At 44.9% G+C, this 18,169-nt stretch overlaps 3 protein-coding genes across 4 annotated transcripts; 2 read left to right on the plus strand and 1 right to left on the minus strand.

Annotated features, from left to right (window-relative positions):
* Positions 1,430-10,189, plus strand: LOC110432625 (GATA zinc finger domain-containing protein 10-like). Its single transcript, XM_021453395.1, has 2 exons — positions 1,430-2,663; positions 9,978-10,189. The coding sequence occupies exons 1-2, from the start codon at positions 1,430-1,432 to the stop codon at positions 10,187-10,189; spliced, it is 1,446 nt and encodes a 481-aa protein (XP_021309070.1).
* LOC8084632 (4-hydroxyphenylacetaldehyde oxime monooxygenase-like) lies at positions 11,862-14,071 on the plus strand. Its single transcript, XM_002459679.2, has 3 exons — positions 11,862-12,392; positions 12,616-13,211; positions 13,321-14,071. Exons 1-3 carry the CDS (start codon positions 11,936-11,938, stop codon positions 13,948-13,950), a joined length of 1,683 nt encoding a protein of 560 aa, XP_002459724.2. The 5' UTR covers positions 11,862-11,935; the 3' UTR covers positions 13,951-14,071.
* On the minus strand, positions 14,514-17,962 carry LOC8057306 (4-hydroxyphenylacetaldehyde oxime monooxygenase-like). 2 transcript variants are annotated; one of them, XM_002461813.2, is made up of 3 exons: positions 17,507-17,949; positions 15,508-16,115; positions 14,514-15,387 (listed from the first exon to the last, which is right to left on the minus strand). In XM_002461813.2, the coding sequence occupies exons 1-3, from the start codon at positions 17,913-17,915 to the stop codon at positions 14,779-14,781; spliced, it is 1,626 nt and encodes a 541-aa protein (XP_002461858.2). In that variant the 5' UTR covers positions 17,916-17,949; the 3' UTR covers positions 14,514-14,778. The 2 variants fall into 2 exon arrangements, with proteins under 2 accessions (XP_002461858.2, XP_021310657.1); XM_021454982.1 differs by having other exon boundaries at positions 15,210-15,374; positions 17,507-17,962.

Here is an 18,169-nt window from a genome sequence, read left to right on the forward strand (position 1 = left end):
GCCCCGTTCAAGCTGTGGAGTTCTCGTTGACTGGTCGCGTGGATAACATCGTGTTCCAACCAAACCAGCATCTTGATGACGGTGCTAACCTCCAAGACGCGGAACCCTATGAAGGACAGCAACCACCTCAAGCTCTGGTGGTGCATGGAAGGGCGCCTTGCTGGGTCGCTGGAGGAGATGATCCCTTCGGAGATGACGATGACATGATGATGATGAGGATGCACCTGGAGGACCCGGAGGACCCGGTGGACCTGGAGGACCTGGAGGTCAAGATGGACTTTTCGCTGCTGATGATGGATGGATTGTGACAGTCTGCACAAGGGATGGTGGAGAGTGTTTCTTCCACAGCGAGCTGAAGCGTCTCCTTGACCAGCAGCTAGGACATGGCATGTTCGCAGTGGAGTACCGCAGTGAGCACTGGAGTCACCTGGACTACCTGGCATACTGGAAGGTTTGGGCACATGTCAGCATGCCTAACCCGACGCTGAGAGCACTGAGGATCATGTCCATACATGAAGCTGTGGCAGAGAGGTCTACCCAGATGGCGGGCATCAATGATGCTGCTCGTTAGGCTTTCTACGCATACCGTGATCACTTCTTCGAGGAGATCAGCCAGGACGAACGCCGCTACTACCCTCGCCGTCGCCGTAGAGAGTTGGCGATGACTATTGCTTCCACCACTGATGAGCAGGACCCCCGCATACATAGGACTGTCAAGCTGGTGGCGGTCACTAACACCGAGCTCAACAGTTCACTAGTGGAGCTGAAGCAAGTGAGGAAGGAGCTGGATGACGCCAGGAAGAGGATAGCGTAGCTTGAAGCTCAGATCACTGGAGTGCCACCGCCTTCACCTAAGTGGCCTGCTTTCTCTCCGCCTCGTGAAGATCCAACCTATGGAGATGCCAGCGCTCGTACTACTATAGAATAGGAGCTATTCCCAGCTTAGTAATAAATAGTGCCACGCTTAGAACGTTAGCACGATCTTAGTTATGCGAGTCTAGTGCTTAGTAGTTTGCTTAGTGTGCTTTGCTTGGTCTGTGCGAGAACTTGATTTATTATTGTGTTAATGGTGTGATTTGGTTCTTTGTAATGAGTGCGATGAGTTGTGGGTTATGTCCACAACGCATCAAGAACAAGATTAAGTATTAAGTTAATATGAGATAGTTAGTTTGGGTTATCATCGGTCTCCTTTATTTGTGCTTTATCATATTTCATATCGCTTTATCTTATCAGTCTTACTTTATCATGATCAGTTCATTATCTATATATTACATCTGTTATGAGTACTGTATTTATCAACTAAAAAAGGAAAGTTACTATCAGCTGGTTCACACTTTGAGGAAAGATTATTACTTTGCAGTTTACCTTACATATCAGATCTACACATATGAACTACATCTGATTTTATTATATTATTTCTATACATCAGATGCCTGTCAACACTAGGAGCAACACCAATGGAGGAAACAATGGGCAGTCCAACAACAACAACAACAGCAGCAGCAACAACAATGATCACAGCGGGACTAATGCCAGCCCTCCTCCTCTGAATCAGCCCATGACCATAGAGCAGTTGATGACTATGCAGACTCAGCTGATGCAAGGAATGGCACATATTATGAATAACATGCAGCAGAACCAAAATCAGAATCAGCAGCAGAATCAGAACCAGCAGCAAGGAGGTAACAACGCGTTTGCCCCACCTAGGGACAAGCGTGGAGAGTTCATGAAGGGACGTCCACCGTTCTTCTCTCACTCAACTGATCCTATGCAAGCTGAGGACTGGCTTAAAGTTGTGGAGAAGCAGCTGGTCATTGCTCAGTGCAATGACAGGGAGAAGGTTCTGTATGGCTCTGGGCAGCTTCAGGGAGCAGCACAGGACTGGTGGGATTCGTACTGCTTCGCACATCAGGACCCAGATACTATCACTTGGGATGAGTTCAAGGTCGCCTTCAAGACTCATCATGTGCCAGCTGGATTGGTGAAGCTAAAGAAGAAAGAGTTTCTGTCTCTGAAGCAGGGCTCCATGACAGTTTGTGAGTACCGTGACAAGTTCACTCAATTGTCGCGGTATTGTCCAAATGAGGTGGAGAACGATGAAGACAAGCAAGATCACTTCCTGGAAGGTTTGAATGATGGTCTGTCCTACATGATGTCAAATGTCAAGTATGCCAGCTTCCAGGAAATGGTGGACAGGGCATTGGTGCTTGAGAGCAAGCGCCGCAAGATGGAAGACAAGAAGAGGAAGTATAATTCCTCTCAGCAGCAGGCTGGTGCCAGCCGTCCCCGCTACAACAATCAGCAGGGCCCTCAGTCTCGCCCTGCATATCAGTCTGGTAACCAAGGACAGCAGCAGAATGTCAGGTACAGCAACCAGAGTCAGCAGACGAGCCAGCGCTACAACAACAACCAAGTGCAGCGCCTCGCTAGTCAGGCGCCTCGCCAGAATGCCCCAGCACCATCAGGCTCTCGCCAGAACTCCAACACTGTCCCAGTGAAGCCCAACGCCAACCCCACCCCCACTGGAAATACCTGCTTCAAGTGTGGTCAGCTTGGACACTACGCGAATGCGTGCCCCCAGAGGCAGAAGAATAACAATAACAATGGAAGGGTGAATCATGTGAAGCTGGAAACTGCTGAGGAGGCTCCAGATGTGGTAGTTGGTACGTTCCTTGTTAACTCTTGCCCAGCTACTGTTTTGTTTGATACTGGAGCATCACATACTTTTATAAGTGCACAGTTTGTTGAGAAACATAGTATAGCCACCTGTACCATGCAAAACACCATGATAGTTAAATCACCTGGGGGAAAGATGCATACTAATACTTTGTGTCCGGGAATGAGCATTAAAATAAGGGGGTAGATTTTCCTTTCAATCCTATTGTGTTGGGTTCAGAAGGTTTAGATATGATATTGAGAATGAGATGGTTGTCCAAGTTTAAGGGTACTATTCAGTGTGCTGAGAAGTCAGTTGCTCTAACAACACCTAGTGGGGACAGAATTGAGGTCAGAGTTTCTATGTCACCTAGCAGTGAGGGAACAGTTTACCATGTGAGCAGTGGGTCAGTACAGGATATTCGAGTTTTGAAAGAATTCCCTGATGTGTTCCCAGAGGATTTGCCAGGTATGCCACCTGAACGTGAGATTGAATTTGTTATTGATTTATTACCTGGTACTGCACCCATATCTAAGAGACCTTATAGAATGGCTGTTAATGAGTTAGAAGAACTTAAGAAACAACTAAGGGAGTTACAGTCTAAGGGGTATATCCGTCCTAGTTCCTCACCTTGGGGAGCTCCAGTTATCTTTGTAGAGAAGAAGGATGGGACACAGAGGATGTGTATAGACTATAGATCTTTGAATGAGGTCACAATTAAGAATAAATACCCTTTGCCTAGAATAGAGGACTTGTTTGACCAGTTGAAAGGAGCTTGTGTGTTTTCCAAGATAGATCTGAGGTCAGGTTATCACCAGTTGAGGATTAAACCTAGTGATATTCCAAAGACTGCTTTCACCACCAGATATGGACTTTATGAGTATACAGTTATGTCTTTTGGGTTAACTAATGCTCCAGCTTACTTTATGTATCTGATGAATAAAGTTTTTATGGTGTATTTGGATAAGTTCGTGGTAGTCTTTATTGATGATATCTTGATCTACTCCAAGACTGAGGAAGAACATGAGGAACACCTAAGGCTTGTGTTGCAGAAATTGAGGGAACATCAGCTCTATGCCAAGTTGAGTAAGTGTGACTTTTGGTTGAAGGAAGTGTCTTTTCTTGGTCATGTCATTTCAAATGGTGGAGTTGCTGTTAGTCTAAAGAATGTGGCAGATGTTCTTAAGTGGAGTCCGCCTCAGACTGTTGGAGAGATCAAAAGTTTTCTTGGAATGGCTAGTTACTATCGGAGATTCATTGAAGGATTTTCCAGTATTGCTAAGCCCATGACTGCTTTGTTAGAGAAGGGTAAGCCATTCAAGTGGAATGAACAGTGTTAGGCTAGTTTTGAGGAGTTGAAGAAGAGGTTGACTACTGCACCAATTCTGACTTTGCCTGATGTGACTAAAAGTTTTTCTATCTATTGTGATGCTTCCAAGCAAGGTTTGGGATGTGTGCTGATGCAAGAGGGAAAGGTGATTGCCTATGCATCCAGACAGTTGAAGAAACATGAGGTGAATTATCCAACTCATGATCTTGAGTTAGCAGCTGTGGTCCATTCACTAAAGATCCGGAGACACTATATTCTGGGTCATAAGTGTGATATCTACACAGATCACAAGAGTCTGAAATACATCTTCACTCAGAATGACTTGAACCTGAGACATAGAAGATGGTTAGAGTTGATCAAGGATTATGAACTAGAGATTCATTACCACCCTGGCAAAGCTAATGTAGTTGCTGATGCACTAAGTAGAAAGAGTCAAGTGAACATGTTGGAAGCCACGGAGTTACCGATGGAACTAATGGCAGAATTTGAGTATCTCAATTTGGGGTTTGTTGCCAACACCCAAGGTACTTCCATGGACATAAAACCAACTCTTGAGCAAGATATCAGAAAAGGTCAGAAAGAGGATGAAGAGATCAAAAAGATACTTAAGCTACTAGAGGAAGGTAGAGCACCTGGATTCAAAGTTGATCAAGAAGGAGTTGTTAGGCACAAGGACCGATTGTGTGTGCCTGATATTCAGAGAATCAAGGATGTGATACTGAAGGAGTGCCATGAGTCTGCTTACTCTATTCACCCAGGAGGTACTAAGATGTATCAGGACTTGAAGCAAAACTATTGGTGGCCTGGTATGAAGAAAGATATTGGTGAATTTGTGGCATTGTGTGACACTTGTCAGAGAGTGAAAGCGGAACATCAGAGGCCAGCAGGATTGTTGCAACCATTGAAGATACCTGAGTGGAAATGGGATGAGATCAGCATGGACTTCATAGTGGGATTGCCGAGGTCTCAACGAGGTTATGACTCAATATGGGTTGTAGTAGATCGATTGACCAAGGTAGCTCATTTCATACCGGTCAAGACTACCTACCGTGGGGATCTGTTAGCAGAAAAGTATATGGAACGGATTGTGTGTCTGCATGGAGTTCCTAAGAGGATTGTGTCTAATAGAGGTACACAGTTTACATCAAAGTTTTGGGAGAAGCTACATGATGCTTTGGGAACCGAGCTCAGATTCAGTACAGCTTATCACCCTCAGTCCGATGGTCAGACAGAGAGAGTCAACCAAATAGTGGAGGACATGCTCAGGTCTTGTGCTTTACAGTATGGAGATAGTTGGGATACTAGTTTGCCCTACGCCGAGTTCTCCTATAACAATAGTTATCAGACTAGTCTTAAGATGACTCCTTTTGAAGCCTTGTATGGAAGGAAGTGTAGGACTCCATTGTTCTGGAACCAGACTGGTGAAAGGCAAGTGTTTGACCCTGATTCATTGAGAATAGCCGAAGAAAGAGTTCAGTTCATCCGACAGACTCTGAAAGCAGCTCAGTCTAGACAGAAGAGTTATGCTGATGTGAGATGAAGGGAACTTGTGTTTCAGGCAGGCGATTATGTATACCTGAAAGTGTCTCCGATGAGAGGTCTAAAGAGGTTCAATGTCAAGGGAAAGCTAGCTCCAAGATATGTTGGTCCTTTCAAGATTTTGGAAAGGAGAAGTGGCTTATCAGCTTGAGTTGCCTGCTAGTTTATCCAATGTGCACAATGTTTTCCATGTCTCCCAGTTCAAGAAATGCTTGAGGGTGCCTGAGGAACAGTTGCCACTAGAGGAACTGGATTTACAGGATGATCTAACTTATGAAGAGAGTCCTATCAAAGTTCTGGACACCACAGAGAGAATTACCAGGAGTAAAACTATCAGGATGTGTAAAGTACAATGGAAACACCATTCTGAGGAAGAGGTAACCTGGGAAAGAGAAGATGATCTGATATCCAAATACCCTCAGTTATTCTCAAGTTCATCCTAATCTCGAGGACGAGATTCTTTTAAGGGGGTAGGTTTATAACACTCCAAATTTTTGAATTTTAAATTTAGTTTAAATTTGATTTAATTTTGACTTAGTTTGATTCTTTGGGAATTATTAAATAATTTACAAAAATAAATAAAATGAAATACAAGGTAGAAACGTGTTTGACTACATTCATGCTGCTGCATTTGTTTTTGCTTGATTTATTTTATGCTTGGTTGCGCTTGGTTTTTGTTTTGAAACAAGAAAGAAAATAGGAGAAGCAATTTGTTTCTGAAATAAAAAAAAGAAAGGGCAACGCCCTGGGCCGGCCCCCGCGCCCCTCCTGTCTCCCCTCTTGCCCGAGTGGGCCACGTGGCCCATCTCGCGCGCCAGCCCAGCAGCCGCAGAGCAGCAGCGCCCGCAGCCTGCTCCCACCGCCACCCGCTGACGGGTGGGCCCCACCCGTCAGAGCCGCCCTCAACCTCCCGTCCGAAGCGGACGGGGCAGCCGCGCCGCCTCTCGGTTTCCGAGCCGCACGCGAATCGAGGCTCGCCCGCGCCTTTAAATAGCTTCTGCCCTCGCCCGCACGCTTCCCTAGAAGCCCTAGCCGCCAACTCGCCGTATTCCGCAGCGCCGCCGCCGAACTCGTCGAAATCCGCGCCACCGCCGTCGAGCTTCTCTTTGCCGTCGACATTTTGCGAAGGTGAGCCCTCCAATGCGTTCGCCTCGCCGAGCCGCACCCGCTGGTGCCCTTGCCTCGCCTCCCCGCGCCGCGAACCGCCGCCACGGCGAGCTCCGAGCGGCGCCAATGGCGCCACCGCCGCACGCCGCACCGCCCGGCCTGCGCTCGCCCCGCTCCGGCGCGCGGTCCACCGAGGACCGCGGCCTGCCGCCCCCGCACGCCGGTCCACCACGGACCCGGCCTATGCCGCCCCGGCCCCGGTCCACCATGGACCGGTGGACCGCCTCGCCCCCCCCCGGTCCACAGCCCGCGCCTTGGACCGGCCAGCCGCGCGCCGCCACGTGGCCAGGCCGGCCACGGCCCCGCGCCCCCTGCTGCTTTTGCAAAAAGGCCCTCGGGCTTATTGGAATTTAACCCGCGGTCCAGCTCAGTTTAGAAATAAATAGAAATATGCCCCTGCCTTTATAGTTTAGCCCCTGCATCCGTTGGTTTTTATATATGTAATCCAAATCACGTTTTAAATTCAGTTTTAATTAGTTTTAATTACAAAAAATAGTTCAGTTTATCTACATAACTGCCATCCAACTTGTTTTAGCCATAACCTTTGCATCGTAGCTCCGATTTAGGTGATTCTGGTCGCTATAGTTTCGTCTCGTCGAGTAGAACACAGTAGTACGGTTGCTTTCTGCTTTCGCATGATTTGGTGTACTGTTTCTGATTAAGCTTGTTTGCTTGCATGTATTGCCTCGTTCGTGTGATGATTGTCGCGTATAGCCAACGAGACGTTCGTGAAGGAAGAGGTTCAGGATCCCGCTGAGTTCGAGCAACCCGACAACGATCAAGGCAAGTGCAGACACCGTTTGATCATTTTGAACCTATTCCTTAATGTCATTAACTTTATATGCATGTGTCCACTGAATGCAAACCCTAAGGACATGACTAGCTTTACTTACTATTCCTTGTTCACCTGGGGTTATGTATATGGGTAGACTAGGCTATACTAGGTTTGCTTAGCTGCTCTACTCATCTTATACACATGTTTAAATAAGAATTACTCTCTACTTAACTTGATGCTTAAACTGTGCTGAACTTTTGGTCACTGCGGTGATGGCGATGTTGGATGCTTACGCGCATCGTGATGATGGTGGTGACAGGGGGAGCGGGTACCGTTGGTGGTCCTGTTTGCCGGGCGTACCCGTCTCTGCTCTCCGTAAGGACTTAGTTAGGGAGCGGCCCCCTGGGACTTACAGTGCAGCTCCAAGCTATATGGCTCTGGCTTGACTAATTAGCAGGACCTCCACTAGTAGGATGTTACTTTCCGGGTAGGCGTGAGGAAGTAACTTGGGTAATGAATATTAAGTTGTCGGTTGATCGGTACGCCATGGCTATGGGTATCGACTACCGAGCGCCCCGGCAAAAACTCGCGAGTGGCATCCTATTAGTTGGACCCTGTGAAAGGTCTCGTAGTGAGACCCTGCCTGCTCACCTTGGTAGTGTTTTGGGGAGTCGCGGCCCCGGGCAAATGGGAATCACGACTTGGAGTGAACGTGCACACCTCTGCAGAGTGTAAAACTGATATATCAGCCGTACTCACGGTCACGAGCGGCCCAGACCCTCACTTGATGAGCAAATTGGATTCACTAGATACTTGGAGATGGAACTTGGCGAGGTTGCTACCTCGTGTTTTGGCGGAATGGCTATTCCGTGTTGGCAGGATTGCTATCCTGTGTTAATAATTGGGGTTAATCCCTGGACTACTACAATTATTAGAATAGTCTCTTAAAAGATGCTAATTAGTACTTACACTAATTAAGGGTTGGGTTTATGCTACTCATAATTAGTAATAGGTTGTTCTAATAATAGTCATAATTAAAAGTGATCAACTAAAATGCTACCGCAGTCAAACCAAGTCAGCTTTACCTTGTTTTAAGCCTTGCATGTCATTACTTTCCGTCTGTGCTTGCTGAGTTCGACATGAGCTCACCCTTGCTATAATCTTTAAAGGTTGCTCGGACGATTAGGAGTACAATTGCGATTTCCCTGAGGACTACCCTGAGTCTCCTGGTTGTTAGGCTCGTGTGGTTCTGCCGTCGACCTTCCTGTGGCAAGGTGGTCCTGCTACGTCGGCGTCTAGTTTCCCCTTTTACTATGGAACAGTTTAGCTTATGTTTCCCCTTCGCACTTTGATAAACATTTGGCTTGTAATAATGGTACGTTTACTCTCATTTATGTAATTCGTTTGAACACTGTGTTTTATACCATTGATGATGTCGGTCCATGTGTGTGAATTTGAGATCCTGGCGCACATGTGATTTGGCACCCGAATGCTCTTTTACATCCGGGTGTGACAAATATCCCCAAGGATTCAACCAACTATTGTCATTCACTAACATGCTTGTATTCACATGAATCATTCAATGTCATTAATTATATGCCATAACTTTGATGTTTGCTTTCTATTTTCATTTGGCCTATGTTGTATATTTGCAGAGAAATGACCCTCAAAGTTGAGTGATTTTGCCAAATCTTGAGAAATACGAAGCATAGATGACCTCATATGGGACTAAGTTGATCGACATTGGAAGCCTAAGCCTCCCCTCTATGGTGTCAACATTCAATGAACCTTGAGCTAGGATTACTTAAGCCTAAAAAATACCAAGATTAGGGAAGTTTAGCACAAAATAAAGTCACGAATGGAAAATAGAGTGAATCTTATCTGTTTATTCGCTCTGAGATATGTAAAAGGGTCACATGCAAGTGATCTAGAAGGAGGACAAAGGAAGGGAATAGGGATGCGCTAACTATCATGGAGAGGTTGTCGGTAAGGAGTCTAGCATTGAAGGTTGCCTAAGGATGGCAGTGGGGCGGTTTTGGGTCGGATATCCGCGGGTTTCGGTTCTCGCGGGTTCGAATTTGGGGATGATTTTTCACCCACGGTTTTTGGGTTTGGGGCCCCGAAACCTATCGAGTTCGGTTTCATGTTTGGTTTTCCACCTGTGGATATCCAATGGATATCCGAAATAAGTCATTAAAATTAATTTTTATATTTTATAATATGGTAATAATAACTTGTTGACTTATATTATGAAATTTATTTTAAGCTAACTCATGAAAATATTTATGTAAATATTTATGTTTTATTGCCTCTTGTTTATACATGTAAATATGTGTATATATATCATGTACATATTTACACAAAGTCCTTATTGCTATTATTATGTTGACATAGAAAGCGGGTTTCGGGTATCCATTCGGGTTTCGGGTATCCGCGGGTTTGGTTTTGTGGAGGGCTTATCACTCGAATCGGTGTTCAGTTCGGTTTCGGGTTTCGATTTCGGGTTTCAGGTTCGGGTGCATATAGACTTCACCCGATCCGAACCCGCCCCGTTGCCATCCTTAAGGTTGCCAGGGAGGATGACAACAATAGGGATGGAGTCACCATGGAGCATGAGGGTAACGTGGAGGAGGAGGTCACTAGCAATAAGGACATCAGAAGGAGGCTGACATGGAGGAGGTCATGGGAGAGGAGGAAGTCATCGAAGAAGAGGATTTCATAGTGGTTTAAGTTATCATAAACAAGGAGGCTAGTGTAGAGTACATCATCATGATAAGTTTGTTGTAGGACACTTGGGAGGAGTTTGCCATGGAGGATGAGGACTTCATTGAAGCTGAAGTCGTTAGAGAGGACGAATAGTGTGAAGGAGATCTACCAATCGAACTCGTAATTTGGCTAAGCCTACTCTCCATCTCTTAACATTTAGGGGAGTTATGACTAAGCCTATCGACCTACTCTCAGCGCTTAGTCATAACTTCTAATGTTTGATAATTATTCTTGCTAGGTCATATTGTAGGATTTCTACTTCAATTATGCACCCCAACCAATAATTTACAGAAGATAATAATCATCTTAAGGGTTACGTTTCAGCCCACACCGTACACATAGTCATATACTTAGACCTCGTTTAGTTTCCAGAAATTTTCAAGATTTCTTATCACATCAAATCTTTGGATGCATACATGAAGCATTAAATATAGATTAAAAAATAACTAATTGTACAGTTTGTCTGTAATTTGTGAGAAGAATCTTTTGAGTCTAGTTAGTCCATGGTTGGACAATAATTATCAAATACAAATGGAGGTGTTGTAGTAACCGAACCCAAAAAATTTCACGAACTAAGAGAGTATTTGGTTTGGAGTATTAAAATTTAATAAATATTATAGTATTTTTGTTTTATTTGATAATTAGTATCCAATTATGAACTAATTATTCTCAAAAGATTCATCTCATAAATTATTTTTAGCTCTATTTTTAATTTTATAAATAATTTATATTTAATATATATATATATATATATATATATATATACACGACGGACGATAAAGTTTAACCCATACAACCATTAGGCCTTCTAAAGTCAGAAAAAAAGTCCCATCGGACTACCAGCACTGTAGGTATGGATCTGTCACTCAATTATGGTGATAGACTGATAGGAGTTGCTGCTGTCAGTCTGTCATCAACAGAGTGTGTGACACACACGCCATAAACGTACAACTGCCTTGTTTAGGCCCTGTTTAAATTGGAGATGAATTTTTTTTGGATGTCACATCGAATATGTCGGAAGCATGTCGGGAGGGGTTTTTAGAAACTAATAAAAAATCAAATTACATAGCTCGCCAGAAAACTGTAAGACAAATCTATTAAGCATAATTAATCTATCATTAGCACATATGGGTTACTGTAGCACTTAAGGCTAATCATGAAGTAAGTAGGCTTAAAAGATTCGTCTCGTGATTTTCAACCAAACTGTGTAATTAGTTTATTTTTTTATGTACATTTAATGTTTCATGCATGTGTCCAAAGATTCGATGGGATGGATAAAAAAATTTTGGTGGGGAACTAAACAGGGCCTTACTTTCAAAATTTTTGACAACATAAACACTATACTATAGCACTTTTGTTTGTATTTGACAAATATAATTCAATTATGGACTAACTAGACTCAAAAAATTCGTCTCGCAAACTACAAACAAATTGTATAATTAGTTATTTATTTTATCTATATTTAATATTTTATGCATGTGTTTAAGATTAAATATGACGGAGAATCTGAAAAAATTTATAATTTTTTTAATAAACAAGGCCTAAACAATACGAACAAATTGAGGATAATGTAAGGCTTGCATTCATGATATAAGAAGTCCAAACAAAAAAACAAAAATAATGGAGACAAGCTTTGACACATGCATCCAAATCACGACAGCCCAACCACCAGGCAAGCTTTCGATCATTTCTTCACCTCCTGATGGGCAGGGACTTCTCTACATCTGTACTCGGATCCATCTCCATACAGCTATCTCATCTCATCTCATATACTCCTTCCAGTTCCATCCATCAAAGGCACAACAAACTAAAGATGGCCCTCCATGACCTCATTCTTGCGCTCAAGAATGTCCCCGTTTGGTCAGTTCTACTCATCATAGCTCCATTGATCTGGTACCTGCTTGTTCATGGCGAGAGGAAGAGGAAGGAGAAGGCCATCCGTTTGCCTCCGAGCCCACCGAGGCTGCCTCTGATAGGGCACCTCCACCTGATGATCAAGGAGCCCCATCGCACACTGCAGAGACTGGCACAGAGGATGGGCCCAGTCATCTTCCTCCAGCTCGGCGGCGTTCCAGCCGTCGTGGTGTCGTCGCCGGAGGCGGCCAAAGAGGTGTTGAAGACGCTTGATGTACACTGCTGCAACCGGCCGTCTTCACCAGGCAATTATATATTATCTCTATAGTTCTACGTACGTTTGGTCCACGTCTTTTACTACCGCGTATAAACAAGTTTTCAGACATGTGCATGGTTCTGCTCGAAATACTTGTAATCTCCAGGTTCAGAGTTTAAACAAGAAAAATCTCAAACCATTACAAATGAAATTCCTTGTAGTTAACTTCTGATATCTTTAGCTTTTTTATTATTTGAAACCACGTTTTCCAGGGGCAGAGATGCTGACCTACAATTACCGGGACATCGCGTTCTCACCGTACAGTGAACGGTGGCGCGAGAGGCGAAAACTCTTCATTTCCGAGCTTGTAGGCAGCAAGCGCGTGCAATCCTTCTCACACGCATTGGAAGAGCAAGTGGAGCAACTCATCCAATCACTCTCATGCCTGCCGCCATCGACGACGGAGCCCATCAACCTCAACGAGAAGATCTTCACGCTCATCGACGGCTTCATTGGCACGGTGGCGTTCGGCCGGATGAGCGGCGCAAAGCTCCTCAAATACAACATGTTTCAGCAGGTTTTCAGCGAGGCTATGGTTGTCCTCTCCGCCTTCTCTGCTCAGGACTTCTTCCCGGCGTCGCCGATTAGCCGGTGGGTTGATAGGTTTCTTGGACTAGAGGCACGGTACCGGGCAATATTCAGTGAGCTAGACGCATATTTTGAGACTGTCCTGAGCCAGCATCTTAGCCCAGGAAGGGTTCAGGTTCAGTCTGACAGGGATAACCTTGTGGATGTGCTCATTGGTCTCTGGAAGGGCCAAGGGAAGGGGCAAGCAGTGACCAAAGACGACCTCAAGGCCATCATTATGGTAATTTTTACTAAGTAAAGCAAGCTATATATATACTTTTCTTCATTTACAGGCCATATATATGTGTGTCACTGTCAGTTGATGTGATTTTTAATTCTTCTTTTTGCAGGATGCATTTATCGGCGCCACATCTACAAGCTCAGTCACATTGTTATGGGCAATGTCAGAGGTAATCAAGAACCCACGGGTGATGAGCAAGGTCCAGTCTGAGATAAGGAGTTCAGTCAATGGGAAGCTAAGGGTAGAGGTTAGCGACACTCCTCAGTTCAAGTACCTTAGGATGGTCATCAAGGAGACGCTACGGCTACACCCACCAGCACCGTTCCTGATCCCAAGGGAGACGACGCAGCATGTACAAGTCCTCGGCTACGATTTGCCGCCCAAGACACGGGTCTTCGTCAACGTGTGGGCTATAGGAAGGGACCCTGCCTGCTGGAAGAATCCTGAGGAGTTTTACCCTGAGAGGTTTGAAGATGCTGACATTGATTTTCAAGGGACAGATTTTGAACTGCTTCCGTTTGGTGCTGGACGCAGGATCTGCCCTGCCATTCCTATGGGTCTTATGAATGTGGGGTTTACACTTGCAAGCCTGCTGCATTCTTTCGATTGGAGATTGCCTGAGGGTATGGCACCTGAAGATGTGAGCATGGAAGGTACGGGTAGGCAAATTGTCTCCAGGAGCACTCCTCTGTATCTTATCCCGTCTCCGTACATAAGTGGACAAACCAAGTTGTATTAGCCGGATTGTAGGTCTGGTTGCATACTTTGAATAAGTTCAGTCATGCAATGTTGAAAATGGTTGTTGTATGGACATCCTAAAAATCAACTCCATGGATCATCATGATATCACATTACAGCTTTGGCTGCTTGGTCTTTTGTCGTTTGTTTAGTTGTAATCCCCCTTTATGTTTTTCTTTTTCCTTCTACACATATAAGCATTGTGCTTTTAATTTGGTTGCACATTCCTTTCCCCTTTAGGGCTCGTTGAATTAGCTCTAATATGAGGGGATTAAGAGGAGATTGAGGGGATTTTATCCTCTACAAGTAAAAGTCACCCTTAAATCCCCTCCGATCCCCTAGAATTGAAAATTAACTGAACAAATTTTCAATGGAATAGGTGCTCAGGCACATACGCCAATAAAAAGCATTGGCAGCTAGGAGGCTTTAGGTTTGTTTTTTTTTCACTTTTGAGATCCCCCTTCAAGTTACAGAGTATTGCAAAAAAAACAGCTTACTACATGATAAGAACTCTTTTGTACCATATTTTAGCCAAAATAATGCATAAATGTTGAAATAAGGAGCTGCAAGCCTGCAATCACACTTCATACACCATATTCCAAATATGATACATCCAAATTGTCTGCAATGCTAACTTTTAGATCCACATTTCTGAATTCCTTGAAGGACATGGATTCGATTTATTATGCGTATGTAATATGTATGCTATGGAAAAAGAAATGGTGCAGGCGGATTGAAACATTAGAAAAAAAACAAAATATTGAAAGTAGTTCATTTGAACTGAATATATTAAGAGAATGTACGTATAGCCTGTCATCCTCCAATGCAATTATACTCTCTTAATAGGCACAAGACAAAGAGGCACCATCTTCCTAAAAACAAGCTGCCCAGTTTCTTCCATATCGATGTCCTCCTCCTTCATTCCTTCAGGGAGCTGCCAATCAAAGCAATGTAACAGGTTGGCCAAGGCAAGCTCCACATTAGCGACACCCATGGCGATGGCAGGGCATGACCTTCGTCCCGAGCCAAACGGGAGAAGCTCAAAGTTGGAGCCTCTGAAGTCAACATGGCTGCCGTCGAACCTCTCGGGATTGAACTCCTCCGGGCGATCCCAGATGGTAGGATCTCTCCCCATTGCCCAAACATTCACAAAGATTCTTGTGCCCGGCAGCACATCGTAGCCGCCGATCACGCAGCTCTTCATGGTCTCCCTTGGAACCAACAAGGTCCCCGGTGGGTGTAGCCTGAAGTTCTCTTTCACCACCATCTTGAGGTACCTGAGGTTCTTGACATCTTCTTCGTCCACTCTTGGTTTGTTCCCCACCAAACCGCGCACCTCGGCTTGCGCTTTCCGCATAACCCTAGGGTTCCTCATCAGCTCGGCCATGATCCAGATCATCGTGACAGCACAAGTGTCAATGCCACCTGCAAATGTGTCCTGTGAGGTTTACAAGAAACTTTGTATAGTCAATATATGTTTCTGTAGTAGTATTATAGTACTCTATATACTACTATAGCATAGTGATTATATTAATTTGATCATATAGAGTGAAAGTACCATGAGGATTCCCTTGATATGATCACGCGTTAATCTATGAGCCTCATCACCATTCGCCTGCTCCTCCCTCCACATCTTGACGAGCGCGTCGACCATGTCCTCCTGGACGCCGGCCAGCAGCCTGTCGGGCTCGAGGTGCTTATCGATGACCGAGTCGAAGAAACGATCGATCTGGCGGAAGATGCGGCGCCTGCGGGCGGCGGCGCCGGTGAGGACGTCGGCGAGCCGTGCGAGCCTCGACGCCGGGAAGAAGTCCTCGAAGGTGAAGCTCCCCAGCACCCGCAGCGTCTCGTCCATCACGCGCTGGAAGCTGCTCCGCTCGAACTGCGCCGACCCGTACATCTTGCCGAACGCCACCGTGCCGACGACGCCGTCGGAGAGCGCGTACAGCTTCTCGGTGAGGTCGACGGCGGCGCCCGGAGGGGACGAGCTGGCGACGGCGAGGGAGGACACGAGGCGGTCCACCTCGGCGGCCCGGGCGTAGGCGAAGGACTGGACGCGCCGCATGCTGAGGAGCTCCAGGATGAAGAGCTTGCGCATCTCGCGCCAGTAGTCGCTGTAGGGGCTGAAGGCCACGTCCAGGAAGTCGTAGCTCAGCATCCTGGGGCCTGATGAACATCACAATTAATATGCAGCCAGTGATGATGATGCTTTGGTGTGAAAAGCATTTTTGTTTGTATTTGGCAACTAATATCTAACTATGGACTAATTAGGTTTAAAAAATTTTGTCTCGCAAATTACAAGCAAACTGTGTAATTAGATATTTTTTTATTTATATTTAATGCTCCGTGCATGTGTCGTAAGATTTGATGTGATAGGGAATATTGAAGAATTTTTGGATTTTGGATGAATCCGAACCATGCCTAAATGACTATATCAGTCGAGAATCATATCGTCAAAATTTTGGGATTATATGTTTGAATTTGTATAAAATTAAAAAAACAATGTTTGAATCTTTGGGCTTAGTAAAAATCAATTGGATGTTGGCATGTTGCTCCTTTCCCTCTTTTTCATTTCCTGCTGAGCTCTCCCGTCGCCGCTACAACTACTGCCATGCAAACTCGAGGAGGTTATCCCGTGAGACTCCGCACTTGGCTCACCCAACCGGCTTTCCCCACACACCACCAGTTATTAGAAATACAAGATGGGGTCATCCCATTATTAAAAATTATAATTGGACTGTATCTCATTCTACCTAACTCTCAAATTAAAGGTTTGTTTGGTACACATGGCTAGTTGTTAGTTAGAACTAAAAATTAGCTCATATTAGGTTACATGAAGACAATATTGTGTTATCACAGATGGGTAGGTTGTGGACTAATATTTCAGAGATGGTTCTTTATATGACCCAACTGTAGTCTTTCTTTTTTGTGTGACGGTTGCAGATAGTGTTAACAACTAGTTGAACTCTAACTACCTATTAGCTCTCATGTTTGGAGTAGGGCATTGTTTATTAAATTCAAAAGTTTTTCAAGATTTTCTGTCATACCAAATCTTACGACATACATATATATATATAATAGATAAATAATAATTAATTACTCGTCATCAAACAGGTACAGTACTTTGCTTTGCCAAAAAAACAGTCTGGCCGCACACATGTGCATATGCCGTTTCGATCCCACCAGGAAACCAAGATTGGAGGACTCTTCCCATGCGTGCATGTCCGCCTGCATAATGATGGCCCCATGCATAGGCTAGTGGGCCCCATGCATAGGCTAGTGATAAACAGGTATACAGTTGTACTTCCTCGAGTCATTTCAAAAATTTTAGATAGTCAATCTTTTATAAATTTGACGAAATTTATATTATAAAATAATTATTATTATGATACTAAGTATCATTAGATTTTTTTTCTTAATTATATTTTTATAGTATATTCACTTTATATTACAAATTATAGTATTTTTCTATAATTTTGATCAAACGTGAAAATACTTTGACTCTCCAAAATTGTTAGAATGGGAAGTGGGCCTGATCGAGAGCTTCTACGACTTGCCTGGTGAGTTGGGGCGACTGCAGCAGTGCAGGTCGTTGGTCCGGAGCACCTCCTTGGCGGCGTCCGGCGACGAGACGACGACCGTGCGCACCCGGCCGAGCTGCACCTCCACGACGGGGCCGTACCTCCGCGCCACGGCCTGGAAGTAGCGGTGCGGCCGGCTGCCGATCTGCAGCAGGTTGCCCAGCACCGGCAGCTGTTTCGCCGGCCCCGGGGGAGGAGCACGCCGTCGTTCCGCTGCTGCTGCTCCTTGCTCTCTGCTCCTCCGCCGTCGCCGCCTCGACGCCGACAGCAGGCAGAGGAGAGGGAGAACGAGGAGTGGCACCACAACCAGCAGCTGCTGCTGGGGGAGAAGAGGCCATCCTATTGCGGCTAGCAGCTCATGGGAGCGAGACTGGGCGGCGTCCATGGCGCTCTTTAATTTGTTCCCGTGCTGGACTCCATTATATATATTGGTGTTGTCGCCGTGCCGGCTTTTTGGCTAGTCTGCGAGAATTTTTTTTTATATTATAGTATTTTCGTTTTTATTTGACAATTATTGTCCAATTATGAATTAATTAGGTTTAAAAGATTTTATTTCATGATTTATAGGTAAATTGTACAATTAATTTTTGTTTTCGTCTATATTTAATATTTTATGCTGTAAAATTTGATGTGACGAAA

Source organism: Sorghum bicolor, chromosome 2, assembly GCF_000003195.3.
Source record: "Sorghum bicolor cultivar BTx623 chromosome 2, Sorghum_bicolor_NCBIv3, whole genome shotgun sequence".
Lineage (NCBI taxonomy): Eukaryota > Viridiplantae > Streptophyta > Magnoliopsida > Poales > Poaceae > Sorghum > Sorghum bicolor.